Below are 20,314 nucleotides of genomic sequence, written 5' to 3' on the forward strand. Positions count from 1 at the left end.
TACACCACTGTTGGGGCTCATGTTTCACATTTTTATGAAACGTTGTTTATCTGGTCGTGTCGTTTTTATGCCATTTGATTACCCATATTCCTTTTAAAAGAGGGACGAAATATACCAGAGCCAGAGAGATAGTCAAACTAATAGATTGAAAATAAACTGACAACGCCATGGCTAAAAATAAAAAAACAAACAGACAAACAATAGTACAGAAGACACGACATAGAAAACTGAAGACTAAGCAGCACGAACCCCACCAAAAACTTGGTTCTAACTTGATATGAGTTTCACAGGTGTAGCACAATTTGCTTACTTTTCAGGAGCACATGATATTGCCATCATTGTTTTTGTTTGTGTTCGGGTTTGGTTTTCTATGTTGTGTTTTATTTTGTATCGTTGTATCTTTAGGACTTTTGTTTTTGCTTTTTCCATGTTGTTGTCAGTTTGTCTTCTACTTGTGAGTATAAGTGGATAGTTTGTCATTTCCACCTTCAGTTGGTATTTGTTTTACTTCTTTTAAATACTTATAATGTTTAAATGGTTCGAAAGATGCAAAAGAAGAAAATATGCTGAGGAAAATGAAAAAAATAGAAATTTATATTAAAAAACTTACTTATACTGGAAAATCCTTCAAATTATCTCAATCATATGAAAAGTTTTCAGTTTCAGACCACTTACAATTAAATGTTAATACCCTTATCCCCGTTTGTCCCAATTTCTTTACTTCTTGTTAATTCCATAAAAAATTAACTTCCATATCCTCTTTACATCTATCCTGACCAAGGGTAATAATCCAGTCCTGTTCTTTCCACCTTTAACAAATTCAGACAGAATTTATGTATACAGCTTTGTGTAATCGAGCAATATATATAAATATGTTACAGTAAATAGGTGAAATTAGGAATTACACGTAATTAATAAACATTTTAGTAAATACCTGTAATTACTAGCCAATTTATTAGTTGTTTCAGTGATTACTGGTAATCACTGATTTTTTTTGTCATTTTTACAGCTATTTACTAACTTGATGTTTTTGTTTTAAAATTAAAAACATAATTCAAGATACCAAATAAGAAAGTAAGGGATTTTAAGGGAGCTTACTTAAGGATGTAGGAATATAAGGCACATCAAAAGTGCATACTCTTTAGTGTTTGTGAATTGAAACTGGAAAATGGTTGTTTTATAGGTTTTGAAACTCTGTAAATATATGCAGGCAAGACAATGATATCTATCTAAAATTGATTTTCATAATTTTGTTAAATTAAAATCCAGAAGCTAAATGTTTATGATCATAAGATAATATCCAAAAGTAAAGTTTGTAAAAAGAATCCTTTTTTTCGTAAATTACTTATAAATGGACTAGTGTTTTCCCCAGTTAACATTACATAGTTACACTCTGCAGTTAAAGTTTAAAAAAAATAGGTTTTATAAACCATACTGGATTTTTACCCAATTTTGACAGAATCTTCAGTCTGTGATTAAAAGGCAAACGTAGCCTATTTGTTCTTCAAAACCCTTACAATTTTAATAGCTTAATACATCGATAACCCATCTCCAGCTAGGGGTTGAATTGAAGGTCACATGAATACGTATTCAGTGTCATTTGAGGTTCAAATATTTACTCCCAAGTGCACAACTCATCAACCTTGTTTCTCAGCTAATTTAACAAAATAGAACCAGATAAAATCAAAGGATAATAAATTAACTATGTTCCTATCTAATAAGATAGTAGGAACTAACCGATCTTAACCAACGTTGTGTGACCAGAGCTTACTAAATTAAAAGCCTACGGACCAAGTTTCATGGCAATTATAAGATATATATTATAGACAAAATGTTTTAAAGACTAATTTGATGTACATGTATCAGACATGTAGAATGTATAATAATTATTCAAAAGTCAAAATTATAAAAATGTATGAGTATGTGCCTTTTAGCATGTTTAGTAGGTTTTTGAATAAAAAAGGGGGGCTTGTATGAAGAGGTAATATTTTCCTGCAATTTAAAACCTCGTGAATGTTTTTGTTGTATAAATTTATCCCAGTGGCGGATCCAGAATTTTTCATAAGTGGGGGCCCACTGACTGCCTAAAAGGGGACCTGCTCAGGTCATGCTCCAGTGATTCCTTATATTGTTAACCAAATTTTTCCCAGGGCTGCCTCTGAATCCTCCCATATGTTTAAAATGTACTTTAAATAGAAAGGAAATTACAAAATTATGGCATAGTATATTACATGTAATAATTTAATAGTACGTTATGTATTAAAAAGTCTAAGGCCAAAAACACTTGAAATAATTCAGGGTCAATTTATGCCCCTAGCACATACATTGTATTTACATTTAAAAATGCATACTACAGCTGTAGTTATTAAAATTTGCTTTTTTGGGGGCTGATTTCTATTGCATGTAATTTTAGTCTCAAGAGGCATACATGTATTTTTGAACCACTTACTATCCTACAGTAGAAAAGAAAATTTAACATGTGAAATACAGCAGTTACAAAAAATATTGTAAAATGCGAATATACTGAAATCTTGAACTTTATGACAGACTTTATGTACATACAAACCTCATCACATTTTTCTTGCTCCATAAAGTTTGTAGGACAAGGGTCCTGACTATTCATGCAACTCATTCTGCAAATTTATCTGTGATAATCTACTTTTCGCTAGATTTACAAATGTAGAATTCACAAATGAATAATACAAATTGATAAAACCCATATGTTATACCAATTTACACCACTGTCCCAGGTTAAGGGGAAGGGTTGTCACCTCCAAACATTAACCCCACAACATTATGTATGTGCCTGTCCCAAGTCATGAACCTGTAATTCAGACAGTGGTTGTCTTTTGTTGTGTCACATATTGTTTTTTGTTCATCATTTTGTACATTAATATGCCTTCAGTTTTCTCATTTGAATTGTTTTTCATTAGTCATTGAAGGGCCTTTTACAGTTAACTATGCGATAACGGCTTTTGAACTGTAGCTGTTTTTTCTGTGTCATTTGATCTATTGCGGAGAGTTGCCTCATTAACAATCAATAATCATACCACATCTTCCTTTTATATTGAAACACAAATATTGACACATAAAAACCTTTTAGATAGAAAGTCAGAATGAGACTTATGGATAAAAACTTAGCGGACTGTTAGCTCACACTTTTCATATGTTGTAACAAATATGGTTTAAGCACAATAATAACCAGATGCTCCACAAGGCGCAGCATTATACAACCGCAGAGGTCACCCCTCTTTGAACAATAAACAACAACTGTTATTTTGCTAAAATAAAAATCTCTTGGATGGCCAGTGACCCGCGAAATTTATTTCAATTTAATAAAATAGAGACATCAAGCTTTACAGTATGAAATAATGAGCAACTTCTGTCATTTATTTTGCACTGAAAATTCAATAAAGATATTTTATGCCTGTTTTCCCTATATTTAGCCTATTTGCACTCATTTTCAGAGGTCAAAAAATCTCTTGGATGGCCGTTGACCCCCAAATTTTATTTCAATTTTATAAAAAAGAGACATCAGGCTTTACAGTATGAAATAATGAGCAACTTCTGTCATTAATTTTGCATTGAAAATTCAATCAAAGATATTTTATGTCTGGTTTCCCTATATTTAGCCTATTTGCACTCATTTTCAGAGGTCAAAAAATCTCTTGGATGGCCAGTGACCCCCAAATTTTATTTCAATTTTATAAAAGAGACATCAAGCTTTACAGTATGAAAAAATGAGCAACTTCTGTCATTTATTTTGCTCTGAAAATTCAATCAAAGATCTTTTATGCCTGTTTTCCCTATATTTAGCTTATTTGCACTCATTTTCAGAGGTCAAAAAATCTCTTGGATGGCCGTTGACCCCCAAATTTTATTTCAATTTTATAAAATAGAGACATCAAGCTTTACAGTATGAAAAAATGAGCAACTTCTGTCATTTATTTTGCTCTGAAAATTCAATCAAAGATATTTTATGCCTGTTTTCCCTATATTTAACCTATTTGCACTCATTTTCAAAGGTCAAAAAATATCTTGGATGGCTGGTGACCCCCAAATTTTATTTCAATTTTATAAAATACAGACATCAAGCTTTACAGTATGAAATAATGAGCAACTTCTGTCATTTATTTTGCTCTGAAAATTCAATCAAAGATATTTTATGTCTGGTTTCCCTATATTTAGCCTATTTGCACTCATTTTCAGAGGTCAAAAAATCTCTTGGATGGCCAGTGACCCCCAAATTTTATTTCAATTTTATAAAAGAGACATCAAGCTTTACAGTATGAAAAAATGAGCAACTTCTGTCATTTATTTTGCTCTGAAAATTCAATCAAAGATCTTTTATGCCTGTTTTCCCTATATTTAGCTTATTTGCACTCATTTTCAGAGGTCAAAAAATCTCTTGGATGGCCGTTGACCCCCAAATTTTATTTCAATTTTATAAAATAGAGACATCAAGCTTTACAGTATGAAAAAATGAGCAACTTCTGTCATTTATTTTGCTCTGAAAATTCAATCAAAGATATTTTATGCCTGTTTTCCCTATATTTAACCTATTTGCACTCATTTTCAAAGGTCAAAAAATATCTTGGATGGCTGGTGACCCCCAAATTTTATTTCAATTTTATAAAATAGAGACATCAAGCTTTACAGTATGAAATAATGAGCAACTTCTGTCATTTATTTTGCTCTGAAAATTCAATCAAAGATATTTTATGCCTGTTTTCCCTATATTTAGCCTATTTGCACTCATTTTCAGAGGTCAAAAAATCTCTTGGATGGCCGGTGACCCCCAAATTTTATTTCAATTTTATAAAAGTGACATCAAGCTTTACAGTATGAAATAATGAGCAACTTCTGTCATTAATTTTGCTTTGAAAATTCAATCAAAGATATTTTAGGTTTGTTTTCCCTATATTTAGCCTATTTGCACTCATTTTCAGAGGTCAAGAAATCTCTTGGATGGCCGGTGACCCCCAAATTTTATTTCAATTTTATAAAATAGAGACATCAAGCTTTACAGTATAAAAAAATGAGCAACTTCTGTCATTTATTTTGCTTTGAAAATTCAATCAAAGATATTTCATGTCAGTTTTCCCTATATTTAGCCTATTTGCACTCATTTTTAGAGGTAAAAAAAAATCTCTTGGATGGACGGTGACCCCCAAATTTTATTTCAATTTTATAAAATTGAGACATCAAGCTTTACAATATGAAAAAATGAGCAACTTCTGTCATTTATTTTGCTCTGAAAATTCAATCAAATTGTTTTTTTGTCCATTTTCCCTATATTTCAAAATAACCTATTTGCACTCATTTTCAGAGGTCAAAATATCTCTTAGATGGCCGGTGACCCCCAATTTTTTTTGCATTTTTTCAATAACAATACTTCAAAGTTAAATTTCACAAAGTATAAGAAAATTCTGTCATTTTTTTTCTATACCCCTGAACTACCTTAACAAAAAAAAAAGATGTTTTTTTTATATCTCGAATCTAATGCACATAACAGTTCATTCCAGTTCTTAAAACATACATAACGTTATCTTATCTTTATAAGGTAGTAAGTCTAAATATTCTTCAAATTCAAAGTTTTCTTTAAAAATTTAATACATAATGCTTTAGGAGAATTTTCCATTTCTGATTTCCATGTCTGCTGAAATTGGTCAAAAATTATCTGTATAATGCTCAACTTTAACCATTTTGAATTAAAACTAAAGTTACTCTGATTTAACCAAGTATTTGAAAGTTCATATTTATTCAAGATAATTTTTATAGAAATCAACCATTCAAAATTTAAGAGTACTAACTGGTCTTCTAGTTAGTATTACCATAACTTTTGATCACCTGACCATGTTACAACATTGTTTTAGCAGTCAGTAAATAGGTGTAAAAATTCATTTTAAAATTAGTAATTACTGGTAATAACTGGGTCGTTTAAGGAATTACTTGTATTTACTAAGTGCATTGGGGATTACCTGTAATTCCTAAATTTTAGTAATTACATGTAATTCCTAATTTCACCTATTTACTGTAACATATATATAAGTCATTACCACTCCGGCTATATAATACTTCATCAAAGACAAAAATTGTTTCAACACCCTTAGGATAAGTTGGCTTTGGAAGTATTAGGTGCGAAAACGTAGCTCTGCAGGTCCTTTTGATGATTTTGATATTTGCGGACCATAGAAAAATTGCAAAAACAAATTCAAAGGACAATAGAGCTAAGTTTTCGCAGCTGTGGATGGATATGACTTTTATTTAAGGTAATTTGCGATTATATGTATACATCTCTCTAACTAGTGTTTCGGATATATACATCCATGGCTTTTAATTATCGACTAACCTTAAAGCGTTCCTGATGAAGGTAAATCTTAAAAAAAAAAAAGTAGGTCGACCGCAATAAATTGATGACATGTTGATTTCATTTTATACTATCACTATTCCAGACGTGTTTAAATGGCTGCGTCCAGTGTTTGCAAATTTCGTGAAACAGAAACCGTATATAAGTCGACACTCAAATACTTGCACAAGAAACCTACCCAAGAAGTTTAATAGTTGACTATGAATTTGAAAATTTTTAAGTTAGGCTCACTAATTTAAGATAGGGTTTTCGTAGAATTGTTCTCGGATGATCAATGTTTCCACTAGTTTTTACATCATTCAGTTTGAGTTATGTGATACCGGAATTTGTTTCGTATACTTCCAAGAACACAAAGCCGTAGTCGTTCATGATCATGTGCTGTATATAGCGCAAAGAATATTTTGCCATCTGAAAAAGGACTTTTCAATCTGAATTTACCTTGGAGTATGGTATTTTTGTTTTTTTTTTACCTTTAACGATCTAGCACACCTGGATACACAAAATTATTTTTTATAACAATTCAATTTAGCTGCAAGTTACAAATTGAAAAGTCTGATTATTTTTCTAGGCTATACAATACTTTGAGAGTAATACAGAATCATCCAAAGGCAAAAGTTTATACAAACAATGTTACACGTAACGCACGAAGCATTACCAGTGTAATGGAATAGCAAGCACCACACTAGCACACTGCATAGAATAGCAATCACCACACACACACTGAATGGAATAGCAAGCACCACACAAGAACACTGAATGGAATAGCAAGCACACTTAATGGAATATCAAGCACCACACAAACACGCTTAATAAAATAGCGAGTGCAACACAAACACACTGAATGAAATGTCTATGAACATGCCGGGATATAATTTTTATCTAGACTTGGGTTCCCAAAATTGCGTTTAAGTTTGTGACACACGCTGCCATGCAAGAAATGATAATACAGCAAAGTGATGAAAAGAAGCAGTATACAACCTGGGGAACTTAAACAAAATTATTTATTCTCTAATATATACCATTGTAGACCTTGCTGCATATTAATTCTATTTAACTGTATACGTTATTTTCTTTGGCGGTATTCTATTCAAGGTTGTGGTGTCTTTATGAATTTGTTTACATCTAAACCCCTTGGTTTGTTAATATTGTATTTACATTGTGTAATAGAAAAAAATTATTTGTTCAGTGTATTTTCACTTGTTTTTATTAGATATGTTTATTGTTTGGGTTTAGCCATTTCAATTGATATTACATAGTTTGTCTTTCTATTTTGTGATGTTACACTATTGTTTAAGGTTGGCGCCTATTAAAGCGATTATACCCGCTGCATTTGTTAGTAACTGTCCTTAGTCAAATATCAGATGTTCAGTGGTTGTCGTTTGTTGATGTGGTTCATTTCTCGTTTTTATATATATTATATCGTTCCTGTTTGAATGGTTTTACATTAGTCATTTTAGGGGCCCTTTATAGCTTGTCGTTTGGTGTGAACCAAGACTCCTTGCCGTACTTTGACCTATACTGATTTACGTTTACAAGTTGTGACTTTGGTCTCATTGGCACTCATATCATATCTTCTTACATCTATCAACTATAGTTGTTAACTTCTTCTATATCATTTTGTCTCTTATCAAGAGTTGTTTTATTGATAATTATACCATATCTTCATTATATTTTTTAAAAGTCCGAGTAACACAGAAATAAAGAGTTTGTCATTCCAAGAACAAAAGAAGACTGACTCAGTCCAAAATACGTTGTGGTTTTAATGTCCTAACTGTCCTTTATTCTAACCAATTTATAAGGTAGAAAAAGAAGGGGAGAAAAAGGGAACAGTGGCGTATTATTGTTATGATTCAAAATATGATTCAAAATAGTTATAGAAAATATTTTTATTCACATGTTGTGTTACACATTGACCTTAATTACAATACTAGTAACACATAATTTAACTAGCGATTTAAACATCATGTAAGATTGACATGAGCCTTAATACATAAAAAAGATAACAGATATGTAGTCCTGTATTAGATAATATAAATACTATAGACGACACAAAAGAAAAAATCTCAATCAGGGAAGATAACATCATATATATTTATCGTAAATTGTGGATATAAATTAAGTTCATAGCTGTTTTATCTATTACAGGGTCAATTTATTGATACACAGAAATAGTAACTGGTGATGTGGTAAGGTTTAACTAAAAAAAATTATACATGTATATTGAAATTGTATATATACATGTATGTTCTTTTATCATGTTTATTAAATTTAGAACTGATCTACACTTTGTATGCATCTTATAATGTTTTGTCAACTATTGCATATATAGTTTATCGATTTTTAAAAATTATTAAATATGCTTACCTTGGACAGCGAACAGTTGAATGTTGGAAATGGTTAAAAAGATTTGTATACTAATGAATAAAAAAGAGTTGAATAGCGGTTTTTTTTATAGAAAATGTCAAAGTCGTTTTGTCTTTTGAGTGATATGTCAATAACTTGCTTTATACCATGATGTTATCATTACTGATTTACAGATATGAAAATTGGGGGTTTGAGAGCAGTCAATTCAAACAATATTCTTGATGTAAAAAAATAGATACGATTGGCTTGTGTATTCACTTAGAATAAGCAATTGCAGATGTTGCAAGGTTAGGTGCCAACATACATCTGAAGGATGTTCGCTTGTCATGTTTTGGAATTTTTGTTGGATTTTCGGAATCCCCTAGTTTTATCCATATGAATGCCTTAAAAGTTTTGCCCATTGAATCCCATTTTTCTTTTTATAAATCTTTTACATGTATAATTATAAGCCATCTGTAAAAGTCTTATAAAATCTTTGTTATTTTTTAATAGTTTTCGAGACCTTAAACTTGTCAATGATAAAGCTATGACAAATCATGAGAGAAGATTTTCCGGCCAATATTTCAATGGCTAATAACTCGAAAACAAGCACATTGACCTATATATATATATATATATATATATTTTTTTGCTCTTTTGTTTCTATTAAGTATCCCCTATCAATATATTTTAGTGTTATAAAAAGCTTGTTATTTTGAAACTGAGTAGCGAACCTCCTTAATCTCAGTTTCATTCAGTTTGTGTCTGTCCAAAGTTTGTAATACAGTACTTGTAGTTTCTTTGCTGAATATCATTTGTTTTTTGTTTATTGTTTTGCACATAAATTATGCCTTGTTTCAATTGAAAACTTTCGAGTTCGATGCATTGCCGTCAAAAACTCTGGTTTTAGTGAACCTCATTCGTGCCTTTAGGGGCATCGTCACTTCCGTTCCAATTTTGAGCGAGTTGTTCAAAACTATAATGCTGTATTGCACGAATTATTCTGAAAATAAAATTCTCATATTTGACAATCAGCACTGCTGTCATTAGGGAATTGTGATTAAGTACTTACAAAACAAACATTATTTCTAGTTTTTTTCCGGTGAAAGATGATCTCGAAAGTGGTCTATTGTTTTTCTTTGATCATTATGGGAATTTATACGACTTGCTTTGTAGTATGAGTTTTGTTCATCGACGAAGAATATACGGTGATATATAGCTTTTACGTTATTTAAAAAAAAAGATGATGGGATATAATTGGCAAATGAATGTAATCTCGTTGACAACTATATCACATCTTCTCATTTTTATATTAAACTAGTGAAACATCACTTGATTTCCTAGCGTGAATTCGTTTACTAATTGACTTTGTGTGATATTTAGTGACCTACATTCATTCATATGCACTAAAACAAAAACAAAACTTATCTAAGTTATGCAATGATAATAGGGAAAAATTAGATACACAGTTTATACCAGTGGCTAGTTTCGACATGCTCGTGTTCTGGTTCACATGTATATATGTGCAGGTTTTCGGGTAGGAAACATGTTAAAGCATCTATGGACAAGACGTATGAATAAATTTAAGTTGAATCCATTCATGTCTCTTTTTAGATATGGCATTTTGCACATCTACAGATATCAACTGTGAACCATGCTTATATAATAGTATATCGGTGCCCGGTAAGGGATGGTGCTTATCGTGCGAGGAAGGCCTATGTCAGTCGTGTGTTGACAGTCATAAGGGACGTCAGGCTACCAAAAACCACAAAATAATTGAAAAATGTCACCACGTTGCTTCAATCAGACATTTGATGTCACAAACCTGTAAAAACCACAACACAATACTGGATGGTTATTGTCCTTTCCATGATGATCCTGTCTGTTCTTTATGTATTTTAGAGAAACACACAAATTGCAAAGGCATTTTATCATTGGATAATGTTGCTAAAAATGTTGCTTCTTCTTCTTCGTTATTCAGTCTACAACAAAATATCGCCAATTTAGTCAAAAACTTATCCCAGTTAAATAAAGTACGGACACGGAGTTCCAAACAACTTCAAAGTGATAAAATAGTAAAATATACATCAGTCAGGGCAATGAGGAAGAGACTTGACAAACATTTAGATACATTAGAAGAAAAACTTTTGCAAGAATTATCGTCCAAAGCTGGAACATGTGAAACAGAAATCAATAATTCGTTATCCGAAATAGAATTGAAAACCAAAGCAGCATACGCTGTACAATCCAACATAACTCTGCTGAAAACAATGGCGACTGATGTACAATTGTTTCTTGCAATTAGAGACATTGATACGTCAGTAACCACAGAGACTAACTGGCTTCGTGAATTCGCAAATCAACACAACACGGATGAATTGGACTTGGACCTGAATACTAAACCAATGGAAGACTTGTTTAGAACAAAATCATTAGGGTCAGTTAGGATAGACCGCATCCCAAATCATGTTCCGATAAACCATCTGAATATAAAAGAGGCACAGATACCACGGGAAGCAATGTGTAATGGAATAGATCAAATACAGTTATATCAGAAGATACACATTCAGTACCATAATGAAAAGTTAATTGAAATTCTTTTTGGATGTATTATAAGCAGTAATGGAGATATTATCCTTGCAGATGGCCCAAGTAAGAAATTTACAGTTTTCAATGAAGAAGGAAATCATATAAAAGACATTCATCTACCTGGCACACCCAGTGACCTAACGGAAATATCACAAGGTCGAATTGCTGTAACATACGGAAATTAAAAAAAAAATGGAAATTGCAGAAATAAAGGATTATCATTATAAAACTGTTATATCAGTTAGAACAGTAGCTTCATGCTGGGGAATATCATGTGATAATGGACAGATGGCAGTGAAGTTACTAACAGAACGAATCAATCTATATGATACAAACGGACTGAGGATTCAGCAAATCAAAGTAGAAGAATCATGTCCGCATTATATTAATGATATTACAATAGCTCATAGACATATTTATTATTCTTACCCTTACCAAAATTCTGTGTTTTGTCTAGGTCTTGATGGAACGCTTATATGGAAATATGAGAGTGATTTCCTGCAGCATCCAAGAGGGATAACTACAGATGGGTATGGCAATGTCTACGTAGTCGGACGGCATTCCAAAAATCTAATCGTAATTTCAAAAGACGGACAAAATGGAAGAGAACTATTAAAATGTAATGTTACTCCTTGGTCGGTACACTTTGATAAACACTATAACAAGCTTTTAGTGAGAGATTCTGAAGGAGCAACAGTATACAAAGTCGCGTTTAGACTTTAAACATATAGGCCAGTATAGATCAAACATTTTGTCAATGTATGACGTGGAACAAACCGCAACAAGGCCATGTGTATATAATCAATTACTTTTTTTTTTAATTCTGGGTCATCTTATTGATGTGTACTTAGATAAATATGAACGAGCTTATATAATGAAAAATTATTTATTAATTCGATTAAACGCTCGGTGTGCATTTCATTGGAAACCCAAGGGGATTTGCAATTTCTTGAGTCCCAAGTTATTCTGCAGTCACCTGAGTACACCTCGATTTTGTTTTAAAGGAGTAGTTTGTGTTATCTATTTTGTGTGGTTTTTTTTGTTATATTATTTCTTATCTATTAAATTTTTGGACTGAAAATTGCTTTATATATCGATTTGTCACACTCAGTCATGTTTCAAGGCTACATAGAAATTATTTATACCGGCATTTAGTGCATTTATCCTATTCTAAATAAGGGCTAGATATAAAAACAATCGCTTTTTTACAGGATTATGATCCAATGGCGTTTAACGAAAATAGTTACAGAAAGGGTAATTCTATGATTTATTTGGGACTGCTGATCATTCTGGAACATACTAATGAACCTGTGTTTTGGGGGCTCAGGTTTCTAATTTATGTTTCAGGAATACATGTAGTTATGAAAGGTATTAGGATTGTAATTTAATACGCCAGACGACCGTTTCGTCTACATAAGACTCGTCAGTGACGCTCAGATCAAAATAATAAAATAGCCAAACAAGTTCAAGGTCGAAGAGCATTGAGGACCCAAAAATCCAAAGAGGTTGTGGCAAATACGACTAAGGTTATCTATTCCTGGAATAAGAAACTCCTTAGTTTTCCAAAAAAATTAAAGTCTTGTAACATGATATTTATTAATATGACCATATAATTGATATTCATGTCAACACCGAAGGGCTGACTACTGAGTTGACGATACCCTCGGGGACGAAACTTCCACCAGAAGTGGCATCGACCCATTGGTGTAAACGTTGGTATCTTAATATCGTGACTTTTTTCATTTGGCCATTAAATTGTCTTAAATTCTTTTTACTTAAGGGTGTAAAGATACCAGATGGACAGTCAAACTCAGATTGAAAATAAACTGACAACGCCATGGCTAAAAATTGAAAAAAGACAAACAGACAAACTGATCAAAGTACACGACACAACATAGAAACCCAAAGACTAAAAGGAAACCAAGAGTAAGCATAACGAACCAGATTTGCTTACTCTTCTGGAGCACAATCGGTTTTCACCATTTTTTTTGTAGGAGTCGTGCCGCTCAGTCTTAATAAGTTTTCTATGTTGTGTTTTGTGTATCTTTATTTTTGTCTATTTGTCTTCTTTTTTTTTTTTTGCTTTTTGCCTTGGCGTTGTCAGTTTGTTTTCTACTTGTGAGTATTAGTGTGCCCTGGGTGTCTACATCGCATTTTATGGCAAAAGCTTTTTTATTTCCATCTTGGTATAAGAAATACGATCTGTAATATTTTGACGCAAAAGGCTTGAAAGATGTAAAAGAAATATGTATATTCGCGCGGAATAAACGAAAAAATTCGAACACATGACTCTCAAAATCTAATTATCGATGTATTATTTTAGGCCATTTTGTAAAGTAACAGTCAAGTGAAAATTGACGACACCTTTACTGGAAAATTGAAGGGAAATGAACGTCCAATGAGGACTAATATTAACATTGTACAGTTTAAAATGAACGATAACTAAATCAATAGTTTGGAAGGGCATATTTTGTAACAAACATCCTCAATTTTATCCTAATTGTTGAGTAAGACAGAAATGACAATACCATCTATCCTAATGTTATGAGATTTTGTTTTCGTTTTAGACCACTTACAATTAAATGTTCAGATCCGTATCACCGTTTGTCCTAATTTAGTTATTTCATTTTATCCTATACAAGAGCATCTTCCCTAGTTTTGAGCAATCTAGCAATAGATAGAAGTAACGCTTATTCCGACTGTATTATTATTGATCAATTGAAAGACAAAAGTTGTTTCAACTCCCTCAGGCAAAGTTAGCCTTGGAAGGACTAAAAAGTCAAAGATAATTTTATAACATCAAAACGTCAGAAAAAATACATTTCAATTCAATCTTTCTTGCCATACAACTACTAGTATATATTTATAGTATATGACACATCATAACAAAATGAAAATAAACAATAAGAAGATCATTTAGAAAAAAAGTTTTTTAAAGGGGCACTAGCTGTCAAATTCATTGTAACCGATTTGACTCAAATTCTCATATTTGGTTTATAACAATGTAAAACATTTATCCAAACTATCAAAAGTCTAAAATAAACAGTTTACAGAGCATGGGGTAGATAATACATAGGTTCGTTTCGTGTGTATTTTAGTCCAGACGCCATATAATTAACTATCGATTTGACCTCAGATGACCATATAAGCGATGTAAACAAAAATAAAGATACGAATAGATTAAAACAACACGTGAAATTGCATTTTTATAGGTCTGTTTGATTTTATTTTATAGATTGAAAATAGATGTTTCTCATTGTTTTTAACCATATAAGAATGATTTTATGTGCATCGAATTAGTAATCAAATGATTTACAGTAGTTTCACTTTCATTGTTGACATTCTTTTTCTTTAAATAACCAGTACACGTACAATGCATGCGTTGTCAATCTCTAGCTAGGGGTTAACTTGAAGTTCACATGAATACCGGTTAGAATGATGATGACGTTTTCACTTGCAAGTGAATCAGTCAAAAAATATGTTTAATCGCTTATTTCAACAAAATTAAAGGAAAATGATTGCTAAAAGCAAATTATTATTTCATTATTCCAATTTGATCAATGATTGATCTAAAAAAATTCATACTTTATTTTTTTATATATATCGTAGCAAGTGCCCCTTTAAACTAGCCCAACTAAAGCTTTATTTGCTTATTTCATTGGTTTTCTGATAAAGATAAACTCTTAGCATCACCGTTATGGTTAAAAAATAAAATAAGGAGCTTTCAGTCTTTGAGGAAAGAAAAGAAGATTGACTCAGAAAAATTTACGTTGGCATCGTGGTCCTTTTTCTTCAGCGACTTATCACGGCGAGAAAATCCCGCCCCGAAGTCAGGCTTCAACTGGACTCTAAAAAATGTGTTCTAGTTCAGCGAAAATAGACGTCACACTAAACTCCGAAACATGTAAATAAACCAAAAGTTTACATAAGCATGCAATACTTATACAAGCCAAGGACTCCTGACTTGGGACAGACACGCATAAGGTATGACACTCATGATACATGATGTGTATTTCCCCCTGGACAAATAGAGAGTTAATCGTAGTGCTTTGAGAAAATGACAAAGTCTAAGTTTGTCTATTAAGTGAAACATTTTGTGTGTTAATGACTTACAAAATGGTTTATAACATGATATCACCCATACTGTTTTACGGATGTTCAATTTGGAGGTTTCAGATCAGTGGTGATATTCAAACCTTGTTTCAAACATTGACACAATATTCCAGGTGTAAAAAATCAAGTACAATTGGACTGGCTATTAAACATGTCTATGCACACGTAGATGTTGCAAAGCTAACCTTATTTTGATTTTAGATTACAACCCTATTCCTTTTTTAGTTGCGATCTCTAGATTAACAAAAAATTGCGATCTCTAGATTAACAAAACACACATCCGCCATAAATCACTTTTGACAAGCGGATGATGGTAACTGAAGTTTCCACGATCCAAATATGGCGAAGGGAATTCACCGTAAAATCTTTGTTTTTACATAAATGTGGCTACTATCACTCAGCCGTCGTTTGCTTATTAACATTTGCAATGCGTCTGTAAAATATTAACCTTAAACAGTTGTTCGTTACACAATAGAAATGCGATGATGATAGTAACTCAAAGATGGGATGGTGGAAACTGCCGATCAAACTGGAGATGATGGCTACTTGTATATTACACGAGGTTTCTTTTCAATCATAGTCTTTAACATCACTATACATGAAATGAAACACAATAACCCATCGTCACAGAAATGTGTAAGGGGGGGGGGGGGTGCAAATTAAAATTGTTTTGTAAAATAAACTTTCTTTAATGCAACAATTTCACAAACAGCGTTGTAATACCAAGTTCGTTGTGTGTTAATTTGTGTTACTAAGTTTTTTGATTGAATTAAGCCTTCCAATTGATATTTTATATAGTGGTTTTCTATGTTGTGATGTTATACTATTGTTTCAGAAAAGGGAGAAGGTTTGGTACCATTAAAACGTTTAATCCCGCTACAATTGTTTGCACCTGTCCTAAGTTAGGAATCTGATGTGCAGTGGTTGTCGTCTGTGGATGTGGTTCATAAGTGTTTCTCGTTTTTCTATAGATTAGACCGTTCCTTTTTCTGTTTGAACGGTTTTCACTGGAATTTTTTTTTACCCTTTCTAGCTTGCTGTTCGGTGTGAGCCAAGGCTCCGTGTTGAAAACCATACCTTTACCTATAATGGTTTACTTTTATGAAAGTGTTACCTGGATGGAGAGTTGTCTCATTGGCACTTATACCACATCTTACTATATATATATATAAAGAACTATATATACTGACTGACTTTAAGAACGCAACACTCATTTTGCAGATTTTTTGTACCAAATCATGTTTGATCTTCATACAACTATTATTCATGCTTATCATACTTCTTTCTCTTTCGAACAAATCAGCATCTGTCTTTCCTGTGATTATTGAACATGCCAGATTAATGAGATCGCACGAATTTCAGAAAGCCAAATTTCAAACAAATTAAGGATTTTTTGTTTTTCTTTGTGAAACAGTTCTTTCAATCCATGGCCGCACTTAAATCAGTTTAATAATGTTGCATCTCCATATTGCCAAGACTGAGGTATAAAAAACTGAATCAACCAATTAGAATACTGCAAACTGGATATCGTGAACGTGCTGCAACCAGATAATTTGACGTCAGAAACTATTACTGTCCTTTTGACAATGATACCGGCAGACAGGATTTGTCGAAGACCATCAATGACCAGATCAACGGAATTGACAATGCAACGTCAATAGATTGCACAGATTTATGCCATAACTGTTTCCCATTATACTGAACTGCCAAAGAATCGACTGCAGAAAAACATTTAAAGCCTTAAAGTTTCAACCGCATAATTGCCAAAACCCATTGCAATGGATAGAACAACGACAAAATCAGAAGGTGCAAAACAGAACCCAAAACGTGCCGAACAGAATTGGTTGACAATCATTGAATGACAATCATTTTGGCGTTAGTTACAGGCAGTAATTGGTTTTGACGGTGACACGTTCATTGGTAAGAGGAAACCAGGGCTTCAGTGTATACCACAATATTTGAATATTGCAAATGACGTAATCAATTCAACTTTAGAACTAGCATATTTTTTCAACATTGAAGTAATGAAAGAACTTTCTGTTCATTAGTTTGTTTACCAAAAATTGCATATTTGAAAATGGGAATTAAAAAGAATATCTAGTGTTGCGTTTATAAAGTCGGTCAGTTTATATATATTTATTACCAAGAAATATGTTCCTGCAATGAAATGTAGGATTTTAAAATAACCTACAACTGTCAAATTCAAGGGAATATTTTTTTCGACCTATTTTTGTATGAAACCAGGTGTGACGCACTATGATTTGGTGGTATTACACCGGGAAAGGTCTATTTTTTTACGTTTGAGCAATGCTTCCGCGCTTCATACAAAATGTGCTTCGGTCAACACTTTTACACCCTAATGAAGGCACAAAAAGTAGCATTCAATACTTATAATTACATTTTTTAGCTATGATCATCAAAACATGAATTTCATAACTTTTTTATTTTAATTCACCTGTGCCTTTTTTGCGGGACCACGTGCTATCATGAATGAAAAGTTTTATTGAGTAATGCAATTGCATATTTACCCATTTCGACCAATTTGACTTACCGATTTAGAATCATGACAGGATTTGTACTTACATGCTTAGAACTATGGGTGCTACATATGGAGTAGGATCCACAGCTAACCGCTCGGAACAACATAAGTTCACTCCGATTCTGCTCTGCATAGGGTTCCTGTTTCTCAGTCGTTAGTTTTCTATGTTGTGTTCTGTATTCTTGTTTGTCTTTTGTTTTTGGATTCTTGTAATAGTCTTGTCAGTCTCTTTTCGACTGATCAGATTGACTATCTGTCGGTGTATTTCGCCTCTATTTTAGAACAAAAAGTTCTGAAAAGTAGACGGAACGTGACTGGTATATCTAAAAAGGTCATGCGGGTACATGATGTATATTTTGTAATAGGCGTGTCTCATAAATACCCGATAAGTTCTAATATGAACCCTTAAAAAACATCTTTGATCCTGGTTCCTTGAAGTACAATTATTGATGCAGGCAACAGTTGATGCATTATCACAATAAATAGATACACGCTTATTTTGCCAGCACTTAGCCCAACGTTTGACTGCCAAAGCCACTGCAAGTGTCTCTTGCTCATTTATATGCAAAGATTGCGCAAATCGGAAAGGTCCTTTAGTTATGCAATGAATTTAATAAAAGAATGGAACGGGGAGTGAGTCCACGAGACAACAAAGCGCCCAAAGAGCGGAAAACAAAGGCCGCCAATGAGTTTTCAATGCAGAAAGAATATTCCTCACCCGGAGACGGGCTTATGCTGGACCCTAAACAATGACTAATTTTAGCGGAAGTACTGATAATGCATGACATTAAAACGCACTCAGTCAGTAAATATTTCCAGTACAGACAACAAGGAAAAAACTCTGTTCTCAATATACTTTAACTACACCTTTGAACGAAAAAGCACACTCGTACGAATAAATCGCAGATAATTGGTGACATTTTTCTTTTCTTTAGTGATAATAAACGAATTGCCCTTGTAGATAAGGAAATGCTAATCATCTAATGGTACCTGACCTTATTCTCGTATTTGTTTCACAAGGGTGTAGTTTGCTCTATTTCTTTGTGTGTCATATTTTTAAACCTTTTATTACTTCAACATTTTCAATATCCATATTGGTGTACGACCTTGTTAATTATAATTTGTACTTAAAATTGTGTTATATATCATTTTTACGGTTAAGAATACTCAGAATTTATTTGTACCGACAGTGTTTTTAGAGATGTGTGGAATTTGGTTGTGTCTTAATAAGAGCTAGACAAGAAACATTTACCTCTAGTTTATTAACCCTAATTTCAGGCTTATGGGACTATATTAAACTCTGAATGAAATCTTAGAAAAGAGTTAAACATATGCCAAGGTGACCGGATGATGTTTTTTTTTTTTTTAATAAATAGAATAATCAATCTGATGAACTATGTCAACCTTGCGTATATTATAAAAGGTTGTGAGAATATATTTGATTTTTATGACAATCCTCCTCTTTAATCCGGGCTTGGGACCGGCATCTGTGACCTGTCAAAGTTAAATTAATATTGTTTCTTTATGGTTAAAAGTTTGAAAAAAATCATTTAATAGCACATTTCATAGACCATTCACGTCATAGCACATTGTTATGTGTTTAAAAGTCTATATACACTGAGCTACAAGTTAATATTTTAAAGACATACAAACACATCCAGTCATCACAGGTCAGTTTTCGCTTGATATCTGAAGCCCAAGGAGTGGACAAATTTAGCTCTTGTTTACTGATCTGACTGATATTTCGCCCACATTTCAAATATATATTCAAGTTTCTCTTTCTCATTTCTTGTCAACAGGGGTGCATGTTCACTAATATAACGAATCACAGACTGTTGTTCAATGATACTCTTCAAGAAGATGAAACAAAATAGCAGGATGCGTCGAGTAGAACTGTTCATTGTAGTTGGCAGGGAAGGATTCTGGACCACGTGTCGTACTAATGACAAATATAAGTTAAATTTATTTACGTAAACATTTCTTCTCATTAAAATTACAGGTAGACGACTATAGGTGCAAAAGCGCAAATGTCCGGTCAATTTTATACAAGTGAATCAAAATTTAAAGCGTCAGTATTTGAAGCTCAAATGTCCTATTGTTTTACAGGTACAAAAGCGTAAACGTCCTGTGCCCGAGCAAAGACAATACGAAAATTATATCATGAACTGTATACAGATGTTATACAATTAAAAAGTATAGTATATGACAACAATGACGTACAGATAAATAGTGGCGTTTTGCATTTGCGCCGATTTTTTTACAGGTAAATAACAGGTAAATTACAGGTGAAATGATATAAGAAGATGTGGTATGAGTGCCAATGAGACAACTCTCCATCCCAGTAATGTTATTTTCATTTA

The 20,314-nt window shown here is 32.6% G+C and overlaps 1 protein-coding gene across 1 annotated transcript; it reads left to right on the top strand.

Annotated features, from left to right (window-relative positions):
- The first annotated feature begins 10,329 nt into the window (after nucleotides 1-10,329).
- LOC139492943 (uncharacterized) lies at nucleotides 10,330-11,487 on the top strand. The gene has a single exon (XM_071281090.1). It carries the CDS (start codon nucleotides 10,330-10,332, stop codon nucleotides 11,485-11,487), a length of 1,158 nt encoding a protein of 385 aa, XP_071137191.1.
- The last annotated feature ends 8,827 nt before the right edge of the window (nucleotides 11,488-20,314 follow it).

The sequence above is a fragment of the Mytilus edulis genome, chromosome 10, assembly GCF_963676685.1.
Source record: "Mytilus edulis chromosome 10, xbMytEdul2.2, whole genome shotgun sequence".
In the NCBI taxonomy this organism is placed as follows: Eukaryota; Metazoa; Mollusca; class Bivalvia; order Mytilida; family Mytilidae; genus Mytilus; species Mytilus edulis.

Bases quoted from the DNA above. Each gene is read 5' to 3' on its own strand.
- LOC139492943 (XM_071281090.1), top strand. From the start codon at position 10,330: ATGGCATTTTGCACATCTACAGATATCAACTGTGAACCATGCTTATAT.